The following is a 24,918-nucleotide window of genomic DNA, read 5'->3' on the forward strand; positions in this document are numbered from 1 at the left end:
AAAAATGAAAGTGAAGTCGCTCAGTCGTGTCTGACTCTTAGCATAACATAAATACTAACAGACATAAAGGGAGAAATTGATGGGAATACAATAATACGAGCAGACTTTAACACCCCACTCACATCAATGGACAGATCATCTAGACAGAAAATCAATAAAGCACAGAGATCCTAAATGATACAATAGAACACTTAGACTTAATTGATATTTTCAGGATGTGTTATACCCCAGAAAAACATAATATACATTCTTTTCAAGTGCATATGGAACATTCTCTAGGATTGACCACATACTAGGGCACAAAATAAGCATAAATAAATTTAAAGATATAAAAATTATTTCAAGCATCTTTTCTGACCACAGTGGCATGAAACTAGAAATCAATCACAGAAAAGAAACAAGAAAAAAAATTACCTGGAGACTAAAAAAAAAACATGCTAGAAAAGAATAAAATCAATGGGTCAATGATGAAATAAAAAGAAATTTAAAAATACATTGAAGCAAATAACAATGAAAACAAAACCATACAAAATCTATGGGATGCAGCAAAAGCAGTTCTTAGAGGGAAGTTCATAGCGGTATAGGCCTTTAAAAAACAAGAAAAATCTCAACTAAACAACCTAATCTATCACCTAAAAGGATGAGGGGAAAAAAAAGAACAAATAAGACCTAAATTCAGCAAAAAAGAAGGCAATAATAAAGATCAGAGAGGAAGGAGATAAAATAGAAATTTTTTAAAAATAGGAATAAAATCAAGAGCTGTTTCTTTGAAATGATAAACAAAATTGACAAACCTCTGACCAAGGTCACCAAGGTGAAAGAAAGAAGACCCAAATAAAATGACAAATGAGAGGAGAAATCACAACTGACACTGCAGAAATACAAAATAAAAAGAGAATACTATGAACAATTGTATGCCAACAAATTGGAGAACCCAGAACAAAAGGACAACTTTCCACAAATATACAGCCCACCAAAACTGGGTCAAGAAGTGCAAAACCTCCCTGCAAACAAAATCGAGGGGCAGATGACTTCACAGGCAAATTTTTCCAAACATAAAATAAAATAACTGATCCTTCTCAAACTCTTCCAAAATACTGAAGAGAAAGGAATACTCCCAGAGACATTCTATGAAGCCATCATCACCCTAATACCAAAACCAAAGACATTACCAAAAAAGAAAATTACAGGCCAATATCTCTGATGAATATAGATGCAAAAATTCTCAACAAAATAGCAGACTGAATCCAAGCATACAAAAAAAGATCATATAATCATATACCACAACCAAGTTGAATTCATTCCAGGGTCCAAGGACAGTTCAACATATGCAAATAAGTTAATGTGATACATCACAGTAACAAAAGAAACGACAAAAATATCAAAATCATCTCAATGGGGGTAGAAAAACCATTGGTAAAATTCAACATACATTCAACATGTTGAATTCAAAATTCAACATACCTGATGAAAACTCTTACCAAAATGAGTGTAGAGGGAACAAAATAAGAATTTTTTATTTTATTGTGTGACAAAATCACAGCCAATATAATACTCAATGATGAAAAGCTGAAAGCCTTTCTGGTAAAATCTAGAACAAGGCAAGCATGTCCACTCTCACCATTTCTATTCAACATAGTATTAGCCACAGCAATCATAAAAATAAAAAAAAGTATTCAAATTGGTAGGGAAGAGGTAAAAGTGTCATTATATGTAGATGACTGGATACTATTTACAGAACACCCTAAAGACGCCACGCCACAGAAAAACCACCAGGACTGATCAGTTCAGCAAGGCAGCCAGACGCAAGATTAACATACAGAAATGTGCTGCATTTCTTTACACAGTGAAATATCAGAAACAGCATGCAAGCAAACAGATCCCTTTTAAAATCACAGCAAAATGAAAAAAAAAAGCAGGAATAAATCTGACCAAGGAGGCTAAAGGCTTATATGCTGAGAACTATAAAACTTGAATAAAGACCCTGATGCTGGGAACGATTGAAGGCCAAAGGAGAAGCGGGCAACAAAGGATGAGATGGTTAGATAGCATCACCAACTCAGTGGACATGAGCAAACTCTGGGAAATAGTGAAGGACAGGGAAGCCTGGCATGCTGCAGTCCATGGGGTCACAGAGTCGGGCATGACTTAATGACTGAACAAAAACCACAAAATAAAATAACTAAAGATGAAGCAAAGGAAGTAAACAAGATAAAGTAAGTAAGATGAAGATGATTCAAAGAAATGAAAAGATATACCACGTTCTTGGATCGGAAGGATTAATATTGTTAAAATAGCCATACTACCCAAAGCAATCAACAGATTTAACATGATCCCTATCAAATTACCCATGATGTTTCTCACAGAATTAGAACCAATAATCCTAAAATTTTATTTTCTTGGGCTCCAAAATCACTGCAGACAGTGACTGCAGTCATGAAATTGAAAGACTCTTGGCTCCTTGGAAAAAAACTATGACAAACCTAGACAGTGTATTAAAAAGCAGAGACATCACTTTGCTAGCAATGGTTCATATAGTCAAAGCTATGATTTTCCAGTAGTCATGTAGGCAGATGTGAGAACTGGACCATAAAGAAGGCTGAGCGCTAAAGAATTGATGCTTTTGAACTGTGGCGTTGGAGAAGACTCTTGAGAGTCTCTTGGACAGCAAGGAGGTCAAACCAGTCAATCTAAAAGGAAATCAACCCTGAATATTCATTGGAAGGACCGATCCTGAAGCTGAAGCTCCAGTACTTTGGCCACTTGAGGTGAAGCGCCAACTCACTGGAAAAGACCCTGATGCTGGGAGAGATTGAAGGCAGGAGGAGAAGCAGGTGACAGAGGTTGAGATGGTTGGATGGCATCACCAACTGAGTGCACATGAGTTTAAGCGATCTCTGGGAGACAGTTAAAGACAGGGAAGCCGGCACGCTGTGTCCACGGGGTTGCAAAGAGTCTGACACAACTTAGCAACTGAACAAGAACAACGATCCTAAAAATTTTATGGAACCATAAAAGACCCAGAATTGCCAAAGCAATCTTGAGGAAAAAGAACAAAGCTGGAGGCATAACCCTCCCAGACTTTAGACAACAGTACAAAGCAACAGTAATCAAACAGTTGGTATTGGCACAAAAACAGATATACGGATCAATGGAACCAAATAGAAAGCCCAGAAATAAACCTACACATCTATGAACAATTAATCTTCAGAAAAGGAGGAAAGAATATACAATGAGGGAAAGACAGTCTCTTCAAGAAGCGGTGTTGGAAAAGTCGGACTGTTATTCATTGTTCAATCAGTCATGTCCAATTCTTTGTGACTCCATGGACTGCAGCATGCCAGGCTTCCCTGTCCTTCACCATCTCCAGGAGTCTGCTTGAACTCATGTCCATTGAGTTGATGATGCCATCCAACCATCTGATCCTCACTCTCTCCTTTCTCTTCCTGCCCTCAATCTCTCCCAGCATCAGAATCTTTTCCAGGGAGTTTGCTCTTTGCATTAGGTGGCCAAAGGATTGGAGCTTCAGCTTTAGCATCAGTCCTATCAAAGAATATTCATGGTTGATTTCCTTTAGGATTGACTGATTTCATCTCCTTGCTGTCCAAGGACTATCAAGAGTCTTCTCCAGCACCACAGTTTGACAGCATCAATTCTTTGGTGCTCAACCTTCTTTATGATCCAACTTTCACATCTGCCTACATGACTACTAGAAAAACCATAGCTTAGACTACATGAACCTTTGTTAGTTAAGTGATGTCTTTGCTTTTTAACATGCTGTCTAGATTTGTCATAGCTTTCCTTCCAAGGAGCAAGCATCTTTTAATTTCATGGCTACAGTCACCATCTGCAGTGTTTTTGGAGCCTAAGAAAATAGAGTTTGTTACTGTTTCCATTTCCCCCCATCTATTTGCCATGAAGTGATGGGATGGGATGCTGTGATCTTAGTTTTCTGAGTGCTGACTTTGGAGCCAGGTTTTTCAGTCCCCTCTTTCACCTTCGTCAAGAGTCTCTTTTGCTCCTGTTCACTTTCTGCCATTATGGTCATGTCATCTGCGTATCTGAGATTTACTGATATTTTTTACAGCAATCTTGATTTCAGCTTGTGATTGATCCAGTCCAGCATTTCTCGTGATGTACTCTGCATAGAAGTTAAATAAGCCGGGTGACAATATACAGCCTTGATGTACTCCTTTCCCAATTTTAAACCACTCTGTTGTTCCACGTCTGGTTCTAACTGTTGCTTCTTGACCTATATACAGGTTTCTCAGGAGGCAGGTAAGGTGGTCTGGGATTCCTACATCTTTAAGAACCTTCCATAGTTTGCTGTGATCCACACAGTCAAAGGCTTCAGGGTAGTCAGTGAAGCAGAAGTAGATGTTTTTCTGGAACTCTCTTGCTTTTTCTATGATCCAGCGGATACTGGCAATTTGATCTCTGGTTCCTCTGCCTTTTCTAAATCCAGCTTGTACATCTGGAAGTTCACGTACTGTTGGAGCCTAACTTGAAGGATTTTGAGCATTACCTTGCTATCATGTGAAATTACTCTTTCAAAATGTGCTAACCTAAATGGCAAATCTTAGTGGCTCAAGAACATAAAGTGACTTTTATACTCCAAGTCCTCCTTGCCTGCCAGACTTTCTACTAAGTGCTTTATAAATAACATTAACTCTTACTAGGAACCCTCTGAAGCATATTTATCATTGCTTCTAATTTACAGGTGAGGAAGCAAAGTTCCAGGAGGTTAACGTGGTGGTCAGTGGTGACTGGTGGAACCCGGATCCCAGCCTGTGCCATCTGGTTCTGGAGCCTGCCTGAGATTCTGCTTATGGGACCTGGAGCCCTGCTACACATGATTTAAAAGCCAAAGGCACTTTTCAACAAGAACTCTATTTCTATAATAAATATATTAAAAAGCAGCATCCATTGTATAAAATATCAGCAGTTTTTATGTATAACATCAATTACCAACGTGGAAATATCAGGGGGGAAAATCATTCTGTTAACTATGACAACCAGCACTGCATATTACCAAGTAGCTTATGAAAGACTAATAGGAGGAAAACTTTAAAACTTTACTGAGAGGCGAAGAGAAGATGACTAAACGGGGAGGCATGCTCATTTATAGCTTAGGAATCAGTATTGAAAAGGTCCAGATTATTCCCAAAGCAATCAATCTATAAACATAATGTAAATTCAAGACAGACGATTTTTTCGTCAGTACCTGACCGAATTAATCTTGTAAGAAAAATACTGAATTTCAAAGACTGATTATATATTTTAAAAGTCAGAAATGTGTCATATAAAATGTTCAGAAGTAAATACCATTAATAGTTTGGAACATATACCCAAACATGCACACACGGGGATACTTGGGCAGGACACTGCTCTCTGAGTGTGCCAGTCAAAGTGTGGGAGAGGTTTATAACAGATCATGAGAGCACGTTATTGAATTTTTAGGAGTTTTGTGAATTGGTTGATAAGCACAGGCATTATTATAAAAATGAAATCAGCTATTTTAAAACAAAAGCAATACATTCTTCAATACACTCACTGCTTTCTAATTATTTTACTGTATTTTGCCAGCACGTATGCTCTGGAGGGCATCTGCGGCTTGTGCATCTGGGTGGCGCGCGTGTGTGATGGTCTGTGCTGTGCTGTGCTTGCTCACTTAGTCGTGTCTGACCCTCTGCGACCCCACGGACTGTTGCCCTCCAAGCTCCTCTGCCCATAGGGATTCTCCAGGCAAGAATACTAGAGTGGTTGCCAAGCTCTCCTCCAGGGGATCTTCCCAACCCAGGAATCGAACTGGGGTCTCCGGCATTGCAGGCCTATTCTTTACCAGCTGAGCTACCAGGGAAGCCTGTCAGTGGCATCACGTTGGTAGCTTGAAACTGACCATGGTGAGACTATTCCGGGGTCCTGACTTCTTTTCAGATTGCTAATGGTTAAACATTTAACAGCACATCACTAGATTAAAATTGTGCTGGTGGAAGTGACTTCATTTGTGGGCCCCAATGAAGGCTTTTGGTTTTATATATGTGTCTATGTATACAACTCCCTGCCTGGAAGTAGAGTAACTGGGGATGAGGAATACAGCTTGCCTCCCAATCAGTACTAGATCAAGTTAAAAGGGTTTCCTGTGCAAAGTATTTAAATACATTGTCAACCTAAAACATAAGTTTTTCTTTTATAAACAGACAATGCTCTAAATCTGCTGACCTTTTCCGTGATGAAAGTGATGTCAGTAAAATGTACCTAAAAGATACTTGGGAAAAATAAATACACTCGTCTTTTGGAGGCAAAGGTTATGTTATAACAAAGTGTGAGCCAGTAACAGCTTTTCAAAATAAACCCACGCTTTGGAGAGCATGAGTTTACACTGAAATGGATAGCAGAAATTACTCTAGAGTTATGTGATTTTGAGGCTGAAAATTATGTAAGTGGACCACTTATAAAAACTCGTATATTTGCTTACTTTGAAAACTTGGAAACAGGATATTCTAACCAACTAACTTTTTAACAATAGGAAAAGGTGAAACTTTTCAATTATTTTGCAAGAACAAGTGCATGACTTCAGGAAAAGTGCAAACTGTCGGCTGAATTTCAACAAATGCCTTTGTATAATTGGTGGATGAGACTGGAAAATGAGTATCGCTATTTATTAGGTATGGTCCATAAAGTGCTTATTTCTTTTGGTGTCTATGCTGGTGAAGCTCCTTTTCAGTTATTTCAGAACCGAGTACTAGAATAACCTGAATTTAGAACCAGAACTTCACATGGCTACACTGCAAAGTATTATACCAAGACGTCAAAAAAATCAAGCGCATTTTCTCTTTGCTAAAACGTTTTTTTTTCTAGTGAGAACAAAAATATGCTGTGTCCTATTTATCAAAGTGAAAATGTTTTTAAAATGTTGTTTCCCAGCTGGAGGGCGATAATGCAAAGTGCTATGTTCCTGGCTGTCCAGCACGACTGCGGCCCCATGGACAAAGGCGCTAGCACCGGCCCTAAGAACGAGGAGAAGCGAGAGAAGATGAAGCGAACCCTATTAAAAGATTGGAAGAGCCGTTTGAGCTACTTCTTGCAAAATTCCTCCTCTCCTGGGAAGCCCAAAACTGGCAAGAAAAGCAAACAGCAAACATTCATCAAGCCTTCTCCCGAGGAAGCCCAGCTGTGGTCAGAAGCATTTGATGAGCTGCTAGCCAGTAAATATGGTCTTGCTGCATTCAGGGCTTTTTTAAAATCTGAATTCTGTGAAGAAAATATTGAGTTCTGGCTGGCCTGTGAAGACTTCAAAAAAACCAAGTCACCCCAAAAGCTGTCCTCAAAAGCAAAGAAAATATATACTGACTTCATAGAAAAAGAAGCTCCAAAAGAGATCAACATAGACTTTCAAACCAAAACTCTGATTGCCCAAAACATACAGGAAGCTACCAGTGGCTGCTTCACAACTGCCCAGAAAAGGGTATATAGCTTGATGGAGAACAACTCTTATCCACGTTTCTTGGAGTCAGAATTCTACCAGGACTTGTGTAAAAAGCCGCAGATCACCACAGAACCCCATGCTACATGAGATGAAAGCGGGAGCCCAGAAACGGAGGACATTTCATTTTTTTCCTAAGGGGAAAGGCTGTTACCTGCCAAAAAGACTGACCTTGAATTCAGCCTGGGTGTTCAGGAAACATCACTCAGAACTATTGATTCAGGATTCAGAGCTGGGTAGTGAATCAGGAAGCCAGTCGCCACGTAGGAGAAGCTGGTACTGGGACAGCTTCCGTAACTGATGGAGCACACAGAGAGAGTGTGGTCTAAATGTGGTGTGTTTCACGCTGGAAAGCAGGAGCTTGAGACTGAAAGATAACGATGTAACACTATTGGTCCAGAAGCATTTACAATCAATAGGTCTGGGATTATGTGGCCTTAGCTAGCTGGCTGTACATCTTTCCCTAAATTACCACATAGTGGTTTAGATGTAGTTTCTTTAGTTCTAGGTAATACATGTTTACTATGTGCAAGGGTATTGATGTTCCTATGACTACAGATGATCAGTACTATTGTCTCACATAACTCTAAACTGAAACGATCTGTCTTTGAACTGTCAATTGGTGCCTGTACTAGAATGAGTGCTTTTGTGTAGAAAATGACAGTGTCCATTATGAGTGCCAAAACTGTCCTGATGGCAGCTAAACTTTGAAGTGGCCTTTGAATACTTTTTAATAAATTTATTTTGATAAATAAAAAAAATAAATAAATAAATAAAATGTTGTTTATTTGATATTTGTATTTCCTTTTAAAATTCCCAAGGGTGGTACCAAGACCAGCATCAGCTCGCCTGGACCTCTCAGGCCCCACCCTCAGCCCGGCCTCACTGCTTTGAGTTAAATCGAGGAATTAAACACACCTGTGAATTTTGCAGAACTAGTATCAAGGGATGACAAAGACAGTTTGTCTTAGGTAGGTGTGTGGGTAAGGGGATTACGAGTGGTCTGCTCCTCGGTGGAGATTTTGAAGACTAGGATAATTCCTGACATTTTAAAGTAAATTTATATTACAACAGACTTTTTTGGAGTAAATAGATCCCCTACTTGGTATAAATCCCAACTCCAATTTTACACTAGCTCCAAATTATAAAGGCATGTAATAAAACTGGCTGATAGAACATGCACTATGTGCCAGGCTTGGGCTCCAAAATCCCTGCAGGTGGTGACTGCAGCCATGAAATTAAAAGACGCTTACTCCTTGGAAGAAAAGCTATGACCAACCTAGACAGCATATTAAAAAGCAGAGACATTACTTCGTCAACAAAGGTCCATCTAGTCAAGGCTATGTTTTTTCCAGTGGTCGTGTATGGGTATGAGAGTTGGACTGCAAAGAAAGCTGAGCGCTGAAGAACTGATGCTTTTGAATTGTGGTGTTGGATAAGGCTCTTGAGAGTCCCTTGGACTGCAAGGAGATCCAACCAGTCCATCCCAGAGGAAATCAGTCCTGAATATTCATTGGACTGTGTTGAAGCTGAAACTCCAGTCTTTTGGCCACCTGATGCAAAGAGCTGACACAATGGAAAAGACCCTGATGCTGGGAAAGAGTGAGGGCAAGGGGAGAAGGGGACGACAGAGAACGAGATGGTTGGATGGCATCACCGACTCAATGGACATGAGTTTGGGTAACCTCAGGGAGACAGCGAAGGACAGGGAAGCCCGGCGTGCTGCCGTCCATGGGGTCACAAAGAGTCAGACAGGACTTAGGGACTGAACAGTAACACACACTCATGTTCACACACACAATGAGCCCTGAAATTCACAACTCTTACACAAATGCAGTCATATTTGCATAGAGTCAACGCCCACACACATATTCCCGTGTGCAAGCCCACATTTACAAGCGCACACTCACATTCATGATCACATGCTCACATCTCCACATTCACACACACACGTCCACACTATGTGACTCACACCCCCACACATGCTGTGCCCCCACATTCAGACACACTCACACTTTATCTCAGCTCTCTAGGGAGAACCGGAATGAGACACATCAGAATTTTTCCCTTAATTTTCCTGTACGGGCTGGTTAGGGATCTTATCATTATCTTATCTATTATTTCTCTTGCATTTACTTGTGTTTTTCTTCAAAAGGTCTTCAGGGCTTTCATCACAAAATAAAAATTTTAAAGTCACATTAATAGTACACATAGGCATACTGCACATAAAATTTGCTTAAACATAACAGACATTCTTGCTAAGCTTCAGGATGAGCGACTGAACTGAACTGATATGCCAGGCATTGCCCTAAGTTCTCCCGAATTAATTCATTTAATCTTCTCCACAGCCCTACAAGGCGGATCTGCTGTTATGCTCAGTTTACGGATAAGGAGCTGAGGTCCAGAGACTTCATGTGATCACAGGGTGCTAAGTCGCTTCAGTTGTGTCCAACACTGTGTGACCCTATGAACTGTAACCCGCAAAGCTCCTCTGTCCCTAGGATTCTCCAGGCAAGAACACTGGAGTGGGTTGCCATGCCCTCCTCCAGGGTATCTTCCTGACCCAGAGATCGAGCCTGCATCTCTTATATCTTCTGCATTAGCAGGAGGGTTCTTTACAACCTGCACCACCCGGTCATCTGCTAATAAGCAGCAAGACCAGAACTTAGACCTAGTCTGTTTGACTCCAGACCCCGTGCTTTTAACTATTACACTGCGTTGCTTGGGCATAGGGCTTCCCAGGTGGCGCTAAATGCAGGAGATGTAAAAGACATGGGTTTGAAGATGGGTCAGGAAGATCCCCTGGAGGAGGGCATGGCAGCCCACTGTAGTATTTTTGTGTGGAGAATCCCAAGGGCAGCGGAGCCTGGCAGGCCGCAGTTCATAGGATCACAAAGAGTCGGGCACGACTGAAGTGACTTAGCATGCATACGTGGGCACAAGATGTGTAAATGAATAAATATCTGTTTGTTGGGGATGCACACTCAAATATTTTTATTAATGGGGAACATGATCAAAGAAGTTCGGAGGCCGATAGTCCAGGAAGTATGAACTCAGATGCTAGTGCGACCTGGGAAAGTTTGCATGATCCAGCCCCAGTCTCTCAGACCTGTCTCCTGCCCTTCTTGCAACCTGTGCTTTGAATTCTACCATCGTGAAGTGATCCTGGCCGCTCCCTGAATTCCGAATGCCTCCTCCCCTCTCCTCCTCCTCGGCCTCTGGAACTTGGCTCAGGCCACTTCCCTCCCTTTCCTCTCTGCTCCTTCCCCTGCGAACGTGTCTTTTGTACGCCCGGCATTTTCTGCACACTTCTCCAGGACATTTGCCCCACTGTTTTGTAGTCCCCATTCACCTGTTCGTCGTGCACCTAGGAGACAGTGCTCTATTGTATTTATCTGTGTATGTCAGGCGCTGGTGTACAGCCTGGCACGCATAGGGGTGAATGCATGACGGACGAAAGGGAAATCCACCACTGCCCTAGGAGCCGCTCTGTGACCTGTTATGCGTGTAACAGCCACCAGAGGGGGCAGATGAACAGGGTCCAGTGAACAGCACGGTGTGGAGGAATTTAGGCTGAGAATTGAAAGAACTATTCTAGGGCCAAAAGGGAAGTTCACTGGGCACACAGGCCATTCCTCTGTTTAAGACAAGAACAAACAAGCCCTTCCTGGTAAGCACAGTGATAAAATCTGTGCGCTATTTTAATTTTTTTGAACCTGGACTATCTTCAAATCAGAAAGCTTGGATTCTAGTTTCAACTCTAACATCCATTTAGCTTGTTGGATCCCAGACAAGACCCTTGGGTTTTGGAGCTTTAGCTTCTTAACCTGGAAAATGGGAGGTGTACTCATTTTTCCTATCTCCCTAGGATGTTCTGAGATCCACAAGCAACAAAGCACAGTTTAATAATGAACATCTTAAAAATGACAAGGCCACATGTGGGGTGTAAGCAGAATCCAGGGGCTAAAGGAAAATAAGTCCAACAACCCTTGTTCAAAATTAGTGTTTTGCTCTGTGGGTTGAAAACCAAAGTATCCGTGTGGGTCAATCAGCACAGTCTTGCTTAGGAAGCATAGACATCTGGAGATTTCAAGTTGGGGGTTGTTTAGACCTTCTCATTTACTTGTCTCCCACTTGACCATCTCAGCCTTATTGCCAGGGACCTCCTAGTCCATCTGCATCTAATGTCATGGATAATCCACGTATTTCATCACACTTGTTTATAGTTTAGAAAAATTTTTGCAAACATGCGTAGATATCATTGCAACAAATAAAACAAAAATCATATAATAGTGCTCTTTAGTTTCTAGTCGAAGTGTATTTTTAAAACTAGCAAATAATTCAAAATACACTTAGAATTGCAAAACGTGCCTATGGAACCTATGCAAATTTGACAGCAGGGGCTTAGCAAACTGAGAAACAGCCAATCCAAACCCATAGCCATTTAGCAGTGTTAGCTCTTTGGTTCCCGTGATTCCTCTCAATGAGGGGTTTGGATGCCTGGGCTGAGCAGGGATGGGTAGATGTGACTGCTTCCTCTCGACGGGTCGCTGATCTCACAAATGCCTCTCAAAGTAAGTGTGTCTCTGTGTTCCTGAGTAATTTAAGGGATTTTAAAGGGGACTGTTTATATGCGCAATGGTCTCACTTTATATTTTGTCTTTAGAGCCCAGCTCACCAATTGTGGCACATGGAGGTCTGGGAACATTTGGGGCACAAATTTAAGCCTCAGTTGAATTAGCTGATGGAGCCCTGGAACCCCTGAGACCTCGAGTGGCGTCTAGAGACCGTGGCAGAATCAGGCCCTTCACTCCAAGGCCAGTGCCCTTGCGGCCCAGAGCAGCGCGTCGGTAGGCCTTTCCATTCTGTCTCTCGTAGTCCGGACAGCCGGGCAGGCCTTGGCTGCGCGAGACGCTGCAGGCGACCCGAGGCGCGGGGGCTCTCTCGGGGGCTGGGCGGCCTTCAGAAGGCCTGCGGGCCCTGCTTTCCGCCCCTGCCTTCCTTCCCGCGGCCCCGCGCCCCTGCCCCGGCTGCCGGGCCTCTCCTCCGGGTGAGGCCACGCTTCCCCGCCGCGGCTGCCTCTGCTGCCCGGGGCGCAGGGCTGCGTGAGCGCCCTGCCCGGGGAGCAGCACCAGCCGCCGGCAGGCCCGGGGCGAGGAGCAGGCCCGAGGGGACCGCCGGTCCACACTCACCCGCGCAGCCCCTCGCTGCTGCTGGGAGCTGCCGTCCCGCGGGCGGGCGGGCGGAAAGAGACCTCTTCGGGGAGGGTCAGAGCCAACGCTGAGGTTCTAGAACAGGAGACTCCACAAGCCACAGAGGAGACGGTGGGGATTAGGACTGTCAGGCCTCCAAAGGCTTCCTGACCATCCCGAAGAAGGCGTCGAAACGGGTAGAAGGCTCCTCTGGCTCCCGCGGCTTCTGCACGCAGGATTTAGTTAGAGCTCAAGAAGTCGCCAGCCTTGAGAGCTTGCAGACAGTCAGAACACTGTGACGGAGGACCCTGGGAACACTTTGGAGATCTTTAAAAACACACAGTGACTTGTCTCTACTCTGCCATGGCCTGGAATGGCAGCCCCTGAAAAAACTAAAACCATGGCAACCGCAAAGCTCTTTATTTACACCCACCCTGGATTTGAAGCAGTTTTAGATTTGTTATAGTTTGGATTAGTTATTTGGGGTTTCCCTGGTAGCTCAGATGGTAAAGCGTCTACTTGCAGTGCAGGAGGCCAGGGTTCAATCCCTGGGTAGGGAAGATCCCCTGGAGAAGGAAATGGCAACCCACTCCAGTACCCTTGCCTGGGAAATTCCATGGATGGAGGAGCCTAGTAGGCTACAGTTCTTGGGGTCACAAACAGTCCAACCTGACTGAGCAACTTCCCTTTCACTTTCACCTCTACTGTTTGTTACCTCTGCACCCTTCCCCCAGACTCTTTCTTCACATCCATCCTTCCTAATCTGGTTCCCAAGACTTCTAGAGACTCTCTGGATGGGTCCTGAATCCTCTCTTGACCTTTAACTGGGAAACATGGAGGTGGGAGGGTGGGGGGTGAGAGGCAGCCCAGGGAGCAGTCAGGGGGCCTTGACCCTAAGACTCGTCTCACTTTCCTCTTCCTTCTCTCAGTCATCCTCTGATCCTGTCCTCCATGAGCAGCCACGTTTTCTGAACCAAAACAGGACATGAGATCAGACAAGTGTATGTATGGGGAAAATGGGACGTTATATCCTTGAGACTGGAATTGGGAATCCTGGTCTCAGATTACACACTAAGCCCTAAACCACACAGTCAGGGACATACTTGTTGGCTTCTCTAGACCTTGTCAGTGGGGCAAAGATTTCACGTACAGATGGATTCACATGTAGATGAGGCCACGTCACCATGACTTAGGGACAATAAATAGTGTGAGAGTTGTTTTATGATGGTCAGCAGCGCTTGGCACACTGCCTTCAATAATGTCCCCACCACCCCAAAGATATTAAGAGGGACGACTCACACTTGAACAATGTGGGGGCTAACCCACATAGACTTCAGAGTCTTTCCCCAGTATCCCCAGTCCCTCCACATCTGCGGGTTCAGCCAACCTCAGATTATAGTACTGCAGTATTTACTATTGAGAAAAATCCTGTTCCACATGTATTTTACTTAAACATTTATTGAATTATAGTTATTCTGTCTGAGACACAGTATTCTTTTTTTTTTCTTCAGATCTCAGGCATTTCAGAAACCACTCAAAAGCTTTTGACCTCAGATGCTCTATAGGATCCAGTGGCTAAAATGCCTTGGACATTGGATGTTTGTTTAGAGACCAGACTCAGAGAAACATGCATACAGCTTTGGCAGATCATCTGCAAATCTGGATGTCTTGATAAGTGTTACTATGCTTGAGGTAGTGAGAGGAAGATGGTGGGCCATTGAAGGAAGGAAGGTCTTAGAAATTTTCTGGAAATTTCTTGACTCATCTTGACTGTCCTTGGGTGTGAATGGAAAGTATGTAATTAATTATTCTTGTTATTGTTTAGTCACCAAGTTGTCCGACTCTTTGTGACCCCACAGAAAGCAGCACACCAGGTTTCCTTGACCTTCACCATCTCCTGGAATTTCCTCAAACTCATGTCCATTGAGTCGGTGATGCCATCCAACCACCTCATCCTCTGCCACCCTCTTCTCCTTTTGCCTTCAGTCTTTCCCAGCATCAGGATCATTTCAAATAAGTCAGTTCTTCACATCAGGTGGCCAAAGTATTGGAGCTTCAGCTTCAGCGTCAGTCCTTCCAATGGATATTCAAGACTGATTTCCTTTAGGATGGACTGGTTTGAAATCCTTGCAGTCCAAGCGACTCTCAAGAGTCTTCTCCAGCACCATACTGTTCATTACAGGGGAGCAAAATGTCCTTGGCTTCCCAGGTGGCACTAGTGGTAAAGAACCTGCCTGCCAATGCAGGAGACGTTAAGAGAGGTGAGTTTGATCCCTAGGTTGGGAAGATCCCCTGGAGGAGGGCATGACAACCCACTCCAGCGTTCTTGCCTGGAGAATCCCGTGGACAGAGAAGCCTGGCAGGCTACAGTCCCTGGCCTCACGAACAGTTTGACACGACTGAAGCAACTTAGCAGCAAAATGTCCTTAGTTTTACTGTTCTTTTGGGAACAGTTTCTTTTCTATATTTGAGAGTGAAAGTGTTAGTCACTCAGTCATGTCCGACTCTTTGCAGACCCGCAGACTGTAGCCCACCAGCAACTCTGTCCATGAAATTCTTCAGGCAAGAATACTGGAGTGGGTAGCCATTCGTTTCTCCAGGGTGTCTTCCCTACCCTTGGATTGAACCTGTGTCTCCTGTATTGCAGACAGATTCTTTACCATCTGAGCCACCAGGGAAGCCCTTTAGGGAACTTAAATATTTGTCAGTGCAGAGGGCTCCTGTGGCTTTGGCCATCTTGCCACTCCTCACCACAAAGTCGTCTACCACAGAGGTTTGCGGGGCCCTTGCCCTGTTGGTGTGAGTGCTTTCAATCTATGAGGAATGAAGAGGGATGCCTTCCTGAGCAAACATTGGGCACCAAGTGTGTATCGGCCTGTGTTCCAGGTGCCAGGGAGTCTCAGTTCAGTTCAGTCGCTCAGTCGTGTCCGACTCTTTGTGACTTCATGGACTGCAGCACGCCAGGCCTCCCTGTCCATCACCAACTCCCGAAGCTCACTCAAACTCATGTCCATTGAGTTGGTGATGCCATCCAACCGTCTCATCCTCTGTCATCCCCTTCTCCTCCTGCCCTCAATCTTTAGTGGTGGATAAAACCCACAAGGTTCCTGACCGCGTGAACTTCCACTCAAGTGAGGGTTGATAAATAATGAAAACATGCACAAATGAGCAAGGTAATTTCAGACGGTGTAAGTGCTAGGAAGTAAAGAATATGATGATATGCCTGAGAGTGATTAGGGGAGAAGGGTCTGAAGCTACTCCAGGTTGCACAGTCCAGAAAAACTTCTTTGAAGAAGTGAATGAGGCTTGAAAGCGCCAATGAGCCAGGTGAGGAAGTTCTTGGGGCAGAATATTCTAGCCATTGGGATCAGCTGGTGCAGAGGCCCTTCCGTGAGAGCTTTGGTAAGTTTCCGGAATACACAGAAGGCCAGTGAAGCAGGAGCATGGAGGGTGGAAGGGCATCCCCGGGCATTCCTCATCAGACCAGATGCAGAGGAAGTTGTAACAGGTCAGCTGTTCGAGCCAGTGCTGGTGTCCTGCACACCTTGCTCCCCAGGACTGGGCGTCCGTTTCTTCTGTCCCATTGACCCCCCCCTCATGACTCAGATGCTTTTCCCTCTGCTTCTCTCTCTGTTCATTTCTGCATGTCTGTCTCCACTTGAGCGTGTTGGGGACTCACCATCAGTGAGGCGTGATTCTGGTGGATGGGGTGTCAGGCGAGGTTTCTCCTTACCTGCTGTCTCCCCTGGTCCAGCTTCTCTGGCCTGGACTCTGGGTCCATCCACTGTGGCCAGGTTGTCACCACCCAGAGCTTGGCAGTGTACATTGAAGGAAAGTGTAGTCTCCGGCCATACCACCCTGAACGTGCCCAGTCTGATCTGAAGGATGCTGTCATGACTACTTCCCTCAGGATCAGACTGTGCGCTGGGCCAGATTTAAAGAGACTAACAGCCTTTTTATAGGAAGGATATTTACAACCGTGTCCCAAGAAACAAGCCTAAAAGCTGGTTTGTTTTTAACAAAGGCTCCACAAGGGGTTAGTGCTTTAGCTACTCACTGATCCTATCCCAGGAAAGTCTGCCCTTCACCATCTAGATCTCAGCACTGCTATGTCAGTCGTCCACACAGCCTCTAAGGACTGGCTTCCTTCTGTTTCTGCTCAAGATGTCACGATTCTCTCTGCCTTCCCACGTGCTCTTACACAACAGATCCCGCCATTTCTCTATCGAGAACTAGCATCTATTTTCTCTCCCCTCAAATCTGTACTAGCTGTGTGAGTGGCTATAACCAAGGAACATAGCAGAAGTACTCTGTGTAGGAGAATAGCATCTTCCGTCTTCACCTGTTGGAACAGCCCTCCTTAGGCCCCAGCTGCCACATTGTAAGGAAGCCTAATTATCCGTGAGAAAAACCCCAAATGAGAAGAATGGAGGTCTTCAACTAACAGACCCCGCTGAGCTCCTAGTTGGCACTAAGTGCCAGCTGCCAATCTCATGCATGAAGCTACCGAGGATCTTTAAACCACCCCAACACCCCAGCAGTACCTGTGAGGCGTTTGAATACCCAGTCAATCCACAGCATTGTGAGGAATAATGAACCTTTTTGTTCTATATCCCTATGTTTTATGGTGGTTTTTTGCAGAACAGCTCCTGAGCTTCTATAGCATCCAGAATCTGGGTATAACGGGGTTGGATGAGGACAGAAAATGGGTTATATCCCATTGCATCACATGTGACCTTATGGAACTTCAGAATCGGGTACAGGTAGCCAGGCCTGTTAAAGTGAAAAGCAAAATTTTCACTTTACTTGATCATTGCTTGTTTTGAAGAGTCGTTAGAACAGAACTCCTTTATATCCTAATGACAAGAAGCCCAGGCCACTTTTGCTTGGGACCTTGCTTACGTGGTGTTGGCAGTTTGGGGAGAGGATGCAGGCATAGCCTGGAAGGCAGGGGAGGACTCAGCGTGATGGGCAGTGCTGAGCTGCCCATTTATCTGAGGGCTAGAATGTGATACTGCCGTTTGCTGTAGAATTAGAGAAGTTCATATGGAGATTATTGTATTATTCAGATACTAATTCTTAAATGATGAAATGAGAAAGCTCTGTTTTTTTTTAATTGGAGTGTAGTTGCTTTACAATATCATACTAGTTTCTACTCTATAGCAAAGTGAATCAGCTATATGTATACATCTAATTCCTGAAATGAGAAATCTCATTTGCTTTTCCTTTCTCTTCACTTTCTTCTTCTTCTTCTTTTTTTTTTTTTTTTAGGAGAAGAAGCAAGAAAGATGTCCAACCTATTCTTGAGCTCCAGCCTAACATTTGGTTATTTGTTCTTTATCCAAAGTCAATATTTTGGAAGAAGTTTGAACCAAATCATTCATGCATTCTCGGGTTTCGTGCATGAAAAATCCCCACAGTTTTCCACTTAAAAGGAAATAAAAAGTCTGAGAACTATGTACTGAAAAGCTATTAAAGGTTGTAGGCTGTAAACTCCAAACTTGGCAGGATGAAATGGTCATGAAAGAAGGAAGTTCCAGTCAAGTGTGAATCAAGTAGCCAAGCTTGTAACATGTTCAAGGCATGTAGACCAGAGCCTGTGTGGAGCATTGGACTGTGAAAGCCTGTACCTGTCACCAAACTGGGTCCTCCAGCAAGAACACTTAGCTCTTGCCTGATCACTGCGATGGTCTCATAACTGGTCTCCCTGACCCTGTATCTTTTTAAAGCACAAGTTTTATCAGGTCATTTTCCTGTTTACAAACATTCAATGACTCTTCACTGCCCTCAGGATAAATCAGCACTTCACAAGTCACCTTAAAGAGGTACAGGCATGATCCGTCTTTGCTTCCCTCTCTGAACACACAGCTCAGCCAAACCCCAACGAACACTATCTTCCCCCGTCGTGGTGAACTTCTGGTGTTCCAAGAATGTTCACTGCTCTCCAGCATGAGTCCTTGGACATGCCATTCTCTCTGCTGGGACCACACCCCAGTTCTTATTTATCTACCAAGAATCAGCTCAGATGCCACCTCTTCCAGGAAGGACTAGGGGTAGCTTCTCTGGATTACCATTGCATTTGGTAATTTGTCATGATGTGTAATCATTATATGTTTACATGTGTATACACTGTATACACTCACTGTTCATATACCCCATTAACTGCCTCAAGGCAGTTACCCTGCTGTATTTGACTTTTTAACCCCTAAAACCCACATAGTACTTGACTTATAATAGATACTAGATAAATCGTTGTGGACAAAAAGTAAACAAATAGCTCTAAACCTTATTTACATTTGTTTTGTGCCCTAGGAATAAGCCAAATGAATATAGGGACATAGAGTTTTAAGAGAAGGACCTACAGAGTCAAGATTCTGAAATCCAGAGAATTGTTTATCCATGTCATAATTTTGCCTAGAATTGAACTTTCCCTAGAAAATAACATCCACAGCGGTTCAACCTGGCATTGTTATTGTTTTCAGAAGTGTTGTCACAATGGACTCTGTGTCACAGAGGTTTGGAATTTACTCATTTAATGAACAAAGATCATTTGAATTCCAACTGTGCCAGGCCTTGTGCGTATTAAAATGTGAAGACAGCCTGAGTTGTTTTCCTCCAGGAGCTTGTAGTATCTTGGGGAATTGGTAATGGGGTTGGGTTTTGATTTGATGCTATGGTTGTTGTTGTTAAGACTTCTACAAGGATGAAGTTCTTTTGGAGGAGGGCTGCCCCAGTTGTAGGGAACTCAGCTGACCAGTATGAGTTCAGCTCCAAAAAATGTTTTTAATTTTTTCCCAGAAGAAAAAACAGGCATAAAGCTCACCCAAGAGGAAAAATGTGGATGACACGCCCCACCATGGACGCAAAATATTTTTTAAAACAAATGACACATGAATAAATAAATAAGAGGATACAGGATGCAAATACATAGAAGCAAGAAAATTCAACCTAAGTTTCAGACTCACCTGAGTCATAAGGATGGAACAGATTTTTCTCCCTAGAGGCACAATCTGTTCCTTAAATCCTTGAGAATCATGTTCAACTTCTATGTGTGGAGGATGAATGTCTTTGGAAAGGAAATGGAAGATGGTGAGAACCTAGAATGGTCAGGCTACAAACACACCGGAACTGATGCTGGAGGGATAGTAATATGTTGATGACATCAATCAGTGGACCTATGCCTGTGGGTCACAGAGATACAGGATGGAATATCAAAGGGTGAAATTTGACCTCAAAAGGTGTAAGGAGGAGAGCAGAGAACACGCCTAAAATTCTCCTCTGGCTGTTGACCACTTAGTCAACGTTCCAAATCTGAAATATCCACTCATTTCTGTTTTTCTTCTGAAAGTTAGTCTTCTGAGATCTAGAAATGTATTTCAAGGAGAACCTCAGGATAGTTGCTTGCCTTTAAATAATAGCAGTGTTATTAAATAATGTATGTGATTGGCTCCTATTCTCCCCCTTCCTCTGGAGATACACTACGCCATCTGTGTTCTCCGTGTATATTTATACCTCTCTGACCCAGACTTGTGCTTGGGCCCATAGAATGTGGTACAAAGATTTGAGCCTAGTCTTAAGGAGTCGTACCTGACTCTCCTGTCTCTCTCTGTACCTCTTCTATCAGCATGAGAAGTGCTAGTCCATGTAGGCACTGCCTTCTAGCAACAATCATTTTGCATGGATCTGACATGAGCCCCAAATCAATGAGAGGCCAACCCCATCGGACTTGTAACTTGAAGCAGAACCACTCAGGTAATACCAGCCTAGATTAGAAGACCCTCAGCCAACCCTCAGAGACAAAAGCAAGAATTAATGAATGTTGTTTAGACACTATTTGAGTTCATCTGTTATACAGTGAAAACTGACTCGCAGGGAAGTCAAATGATTTGCAGGGAAGAAGGAACAGCGATCATGCCAGAAAAAACACTCAGGAGAAAATTCAGCCAGAACCTCTCCAGTCTCATAGGGAGAGGGGCAAGGAGATTCAAAACAGAAGAGCAAAACAAAGCAAGATTCAGGTTTAAAGAACGGTAGGCTGTAAAAAAAAAAAGATGAACGAAAGACTGCCCAGCATTCCTGCTACTGAACTAGGGTTTGCCTGTCACTTCTGTCAGTTTTCTCATCGTGACATAGGATAATGAAAACAACTACTTCATAGGGGTGTTGAGAGGATTAAACGAGTTGAATACATACAAAGAGCTTAGAAAACTGTCCGGCGAGTGTTAAGTGGTACACCCACGTTAGCTTAGTGCTGTCTCCCTGATGGAGCTCCAGACTTAACCGCTGCCTGGTGCTTCTGAGTCCACCACTAGGATGCTGTGTTTCATGTTAACTTAGCTATCAGAACTCCATTTCCCAGAATTTCTTCCTAACTGCCTGGCCTGCCAGCCTACGGCGACTTCAGGATTGACCCCCACCAAACCGTGAGTTAACAGCCCTCTTCACCAGCTCCAACCGTTATTCACCATCTCATCTCTACAGCAGATCTGTGTTTTCCAGCATTACTCATCATGCTTCTCTGATCTCACCTAGACTGATATCCCTACCTCTAACACCTTAACTTATGAGTTGGGAGAGAAGAGGTGACACCATTGAAAACAGGATTTTTTCCAAAAAAGTTTGCATTCCCATAACCCTAAACATTTTGGTTCTCAACTATAGCCCCTCACCCACCATCTCCCTAGACTTTTCTGTAGGAGACCTTTGAGCAGCCGTGAATGAATATTGGCTGCTCAAATCCTCATGAAACAAATATTCAACTCCTGGCTTCAGCGCACTGATGGGTGGGGTTAGCCACTGGTCTGTCATCGTATTTCACAATCAAAGCAGTAGATTATCCCTAAGAATAAAACAAAAAAGGAATTCTGTCTACATCAATGTTGCTATTTTCCCAACTTCCCAGAACGAGTTGTACAGAAAAACACAAAGGCGATGAAGATAGTTCCAAGTGAAACACAGAATTCATAGTAAGAGGATGTTGTCACTCTGGAAAAAGGCAACCCAGCGGGCTTTGGGTTAGTATTGCAGTCATGAAAACAAGTTTGATGTTCGAGTCAGATAAACAATCATCGTCACAGCTCTGGAAGCTTAGAAAGTGAGTCATCCTGAGGAGCGGGCGCTAAAGGTGTGGAGGCAGGCATTAGCTCAGCTCTCTGGCAGCTGACAGGCACGTCCCTTCTTCCCCATGATGCTGTCTCTGGGAGGTGCGGCTGCAGCCGTGAGCACCACCATCTCCGTTTCCACTGAAATGCCCTTCACCTCTTCCTCCGCAAGATGCCTGTGTGCTCTGGCCCCAACCTTCTGCTGTCCTTGGGAATGACCATTCTCTACCGCCAATGGATTTCCTCTTTGGGGGAGAGAAAATACTTCAAAAAGCCTCTCCTTGCAAGAGGGATGCATTGTTAAGGACTTTCCACCTGAGATGCGTTGGCTGAGTCCACAAGACAGAATAGAGCAGGTCCAGTCCCAAACCCACTCAACCAGCAAAGGAAGAAAGGGACTGAAAGGGGGATCAGAGACTGGCTAGGGGTAGACGCAAGGTCAACGTCAGTGTGTGTGTGTGTGTGTGCGCGCGCGTGCGTGAGTGCATGTGTGTGTGCGTGCATGTGTGTGTGTGCAGGAGGCCCTGTAAACAGGAATTGATGGCTTGGGTGAGGTCCACAGCAAGGCCAGAGATGGAGGCAAGAAGGAGGATTCAGGCAGGAGAGGGTGAGGGGCCCCTGCTTCTGCATCCTGAGCTGGAGCTGGGGCAGGTTGAGAGGCATCAGCAGGGCTTTGCCGATTGCACTGCTGTCCTTTCTCCCTTCTTCTGAGTCTGCCTCATGACCAGGACCAGGAGTTTCTACAGGCGTAGCCATCAGAGGCTGAGCACTCAGGAAGCAGTGTGGTATAGAGGAGGTGTGTCAGCCTTTTGCTCCAAGACACATGATCACAGCATTCCCAGAAGCGTTACTAAGAATTGCTACCAGCCTGAAACTAACCAAACTACCCCAGCTGCAGAATGGATCGGAAGTGGAGGTTTATTTATAAGCACATTGTGGCTAATTTGCTCAGTGGAATACTGTATTAGACTCCTGGGCTACCATAGCAAATTACCATAAACTGCTGGCTTCCCATCACAGAAACATCCAGTTCAGGAGACTAGAAGTTCACACTCAAGATTTCGGCCAGGCTGGCTCCTCCTGGCTCTTTGGACAGAGGTTTTGCTCTGTCTCTCCTGTAGCTTCCGGGGCTCGCCTGCAACCGCTGCGGCTTGTGGCTGCATCACTCTGTCTTATCACGACCTTCTCCTCTTGGTACCTTCTTGTAAGGACATTGGTCATAGGGTTCAGACTCCACCCTAACCCAGTATGATCTCACTTTAAATGATCACAGCTGCAAAGACCCTATTCTAAAGAGGGCCATATTCTGAGGTTTTAGGGGAACATGAATTTTGGAGAGACACTGTTCAACCCACTACAAATACTACAAAACAGTGAAACTGGTTGAACTACAGCCACATGCAAAATGTGAATGAAAGCTTCAAACCCAATATTTGATGAAAGAAGCTAGACACAAAGGACTATGTCCTGTGATATTACACTCTGAAGGTCAAGGTTTACTGAAGTGTTCAGCAACAATGATGGTACCATAGCAAAAAGCAAGTCCATGATTCCCATAAAAATCAGAATGGTGGTGACCTTGAGGAGGAGACAAGAAAGGGGCATGAGAGGGGTTTCTGGCATGCTGGAATGTTCTATTTCCTTTTACTTTTGGTAAGAACAGTTTATAATTTATTTAAAAAGACAGAATTGCCTCCTGAGAAATCTGTATGCATGTCAAGAAGCAATAGTTAGAATCCGACATGGAATAACGGACTGGTTCCAAGTTGGGAAAGGAGTATGTCAATGCTGTATATTGTCACTCTGCTTATTTAACTTATATGCAGAGTATATCATGTGAAATGCCAGGCTGGATGAAGCAAAAGCTGGAATCAAGATTGCCAGGACAAATACCAACAACCTCAGATACACAGATGACACCACCGTTATGGCAGAAAGCAAAGAGGAACTGAAGAGCCTCTTGATGAAAGTGAAAGAGGAGAGTGAAAAAACTGGCTTAAAACTCAACATTCGAAAATCTAAGATCATGGCATCTGGTCCCATCATTCATGGCAAATAGATGGAGAAACAATGGAAATAGTGTCAGACTTTACTTTTTGGGCTCCAAAATTGTTGCAGATGGTGACTGCAGCCATGAAATTAAAAGATGCTTGCTCCTTGGAAGAAAAGCTATGATAAACCTAGACAGTATATTAAAAACCAGAGACACTACTTTGCTGACAAAAGTCTATATAATCAAAGCTATGGTTTTTTTCCAGTAGTCATGTATGGATGTGAATGTTGGACCGTAAAGAAACTTGAGTGCTGAAGAACTGGTGCTTTTGAACTGCAGTGTTGGAGAAGACTCTTGAGAGTCCCTTGGACTGCAAGGAGATCCAACTAATCCATCCTAAAGGAAATCAGTCCTGAATATTCTTTGGAAGAACTGTTGCTGAAGCTGAAGCTCCAATACTTTGGCTACTTGATGCGAAAAACTGACTCATTGGAAAAGACAGTGATGCTGGGAAAGATTGAGGGCAGGAGGAGAAGGGGATGACAGAGGGTGAGATGGTTGGATGGCATCGCTGACTTGATGGGCATGAGTTTGTGCAGGCTCCGGGAACTGGTGATGGACAGGGAAGCCTGGCGTGCTGCGCTCCATGGGGTCGCAAAGAGTCGGACACAACTGAGCAACTGAACTGAACTCAGTTGAATTATAAATGTGTAAATTATTCTTGTTAAGATATATAAAAGATATATACATAAGATATATATATTCTTGTTAAGATATATAAAAAACTGATAACAGTGGTTGTCTCGAGGTGGGATAGGGGAATGGTGGTATCTAGGTGGCCCGCAGGACCAACATGGGAGGCTTATTTTTCATTGTATACTCCAAATTCTGTAAGATATGAAGATGTAACCTATGAAAAATTTAAAATAAACTACTATTTGGTTTGTCTCCTCTGAAGAAATAGGTAGTATTGAGCCCCATTTCTAAATATAACAAAAAATATAGCAGCAGCAACAAAAATGATCTTTGACCTTTATCTCACATATTACACAAAGCAAATTCAAAGCTCATCATAGTTTTAAATATAAAAATGTAAAACTATAAAACGGGAGAAAATGTCCCCGATTTGGGGTCAGGCAGAATCCC

The 24,918-nt window shown here is 43.7% G+C and overlaps 1 protein-coding gene across 1 annotated transcript; it reads left to right on the top strand.

Moving 5' to 3' along the window:
- The first annotated feature begins 6,926 nt into the window (after positions 1–6,926).
- LOC148778664 (regulator of G protein signaling 2) lies at positions 6,927–8,228 on the top strand. Its single transcript, XM_088835288.1, has one exon. It carries the CDS (start codon positions 6,941–6,943, stop codon positions 7,574–7,576), a length of 636 nt encoding a protein of 211 aa, XP_088691414.1. The 5' UTR covers positions 6,927–6,940; the 3' UTR covers positions 7,577–8,228.
- Positions 8,229–24,918: the final 16,690 nt, after the last annotated feature.

The sequence above is a fragment of the Moschus berezovskii genome, chromosome 1, assembly GCF_049115385.1.
Source record: "Moschus berezovskii isolate FMDL1 chromosome 1, NW_MosBer_1.0, whole genome shotgun sequence".
Taxonomy (NCBI): domain Eukaryota; kingdom Metazoa; phylum Chordata; class Mammalia; order Artiodactyla; family Moschidae; genus Moschus; species Moschus berezovskii.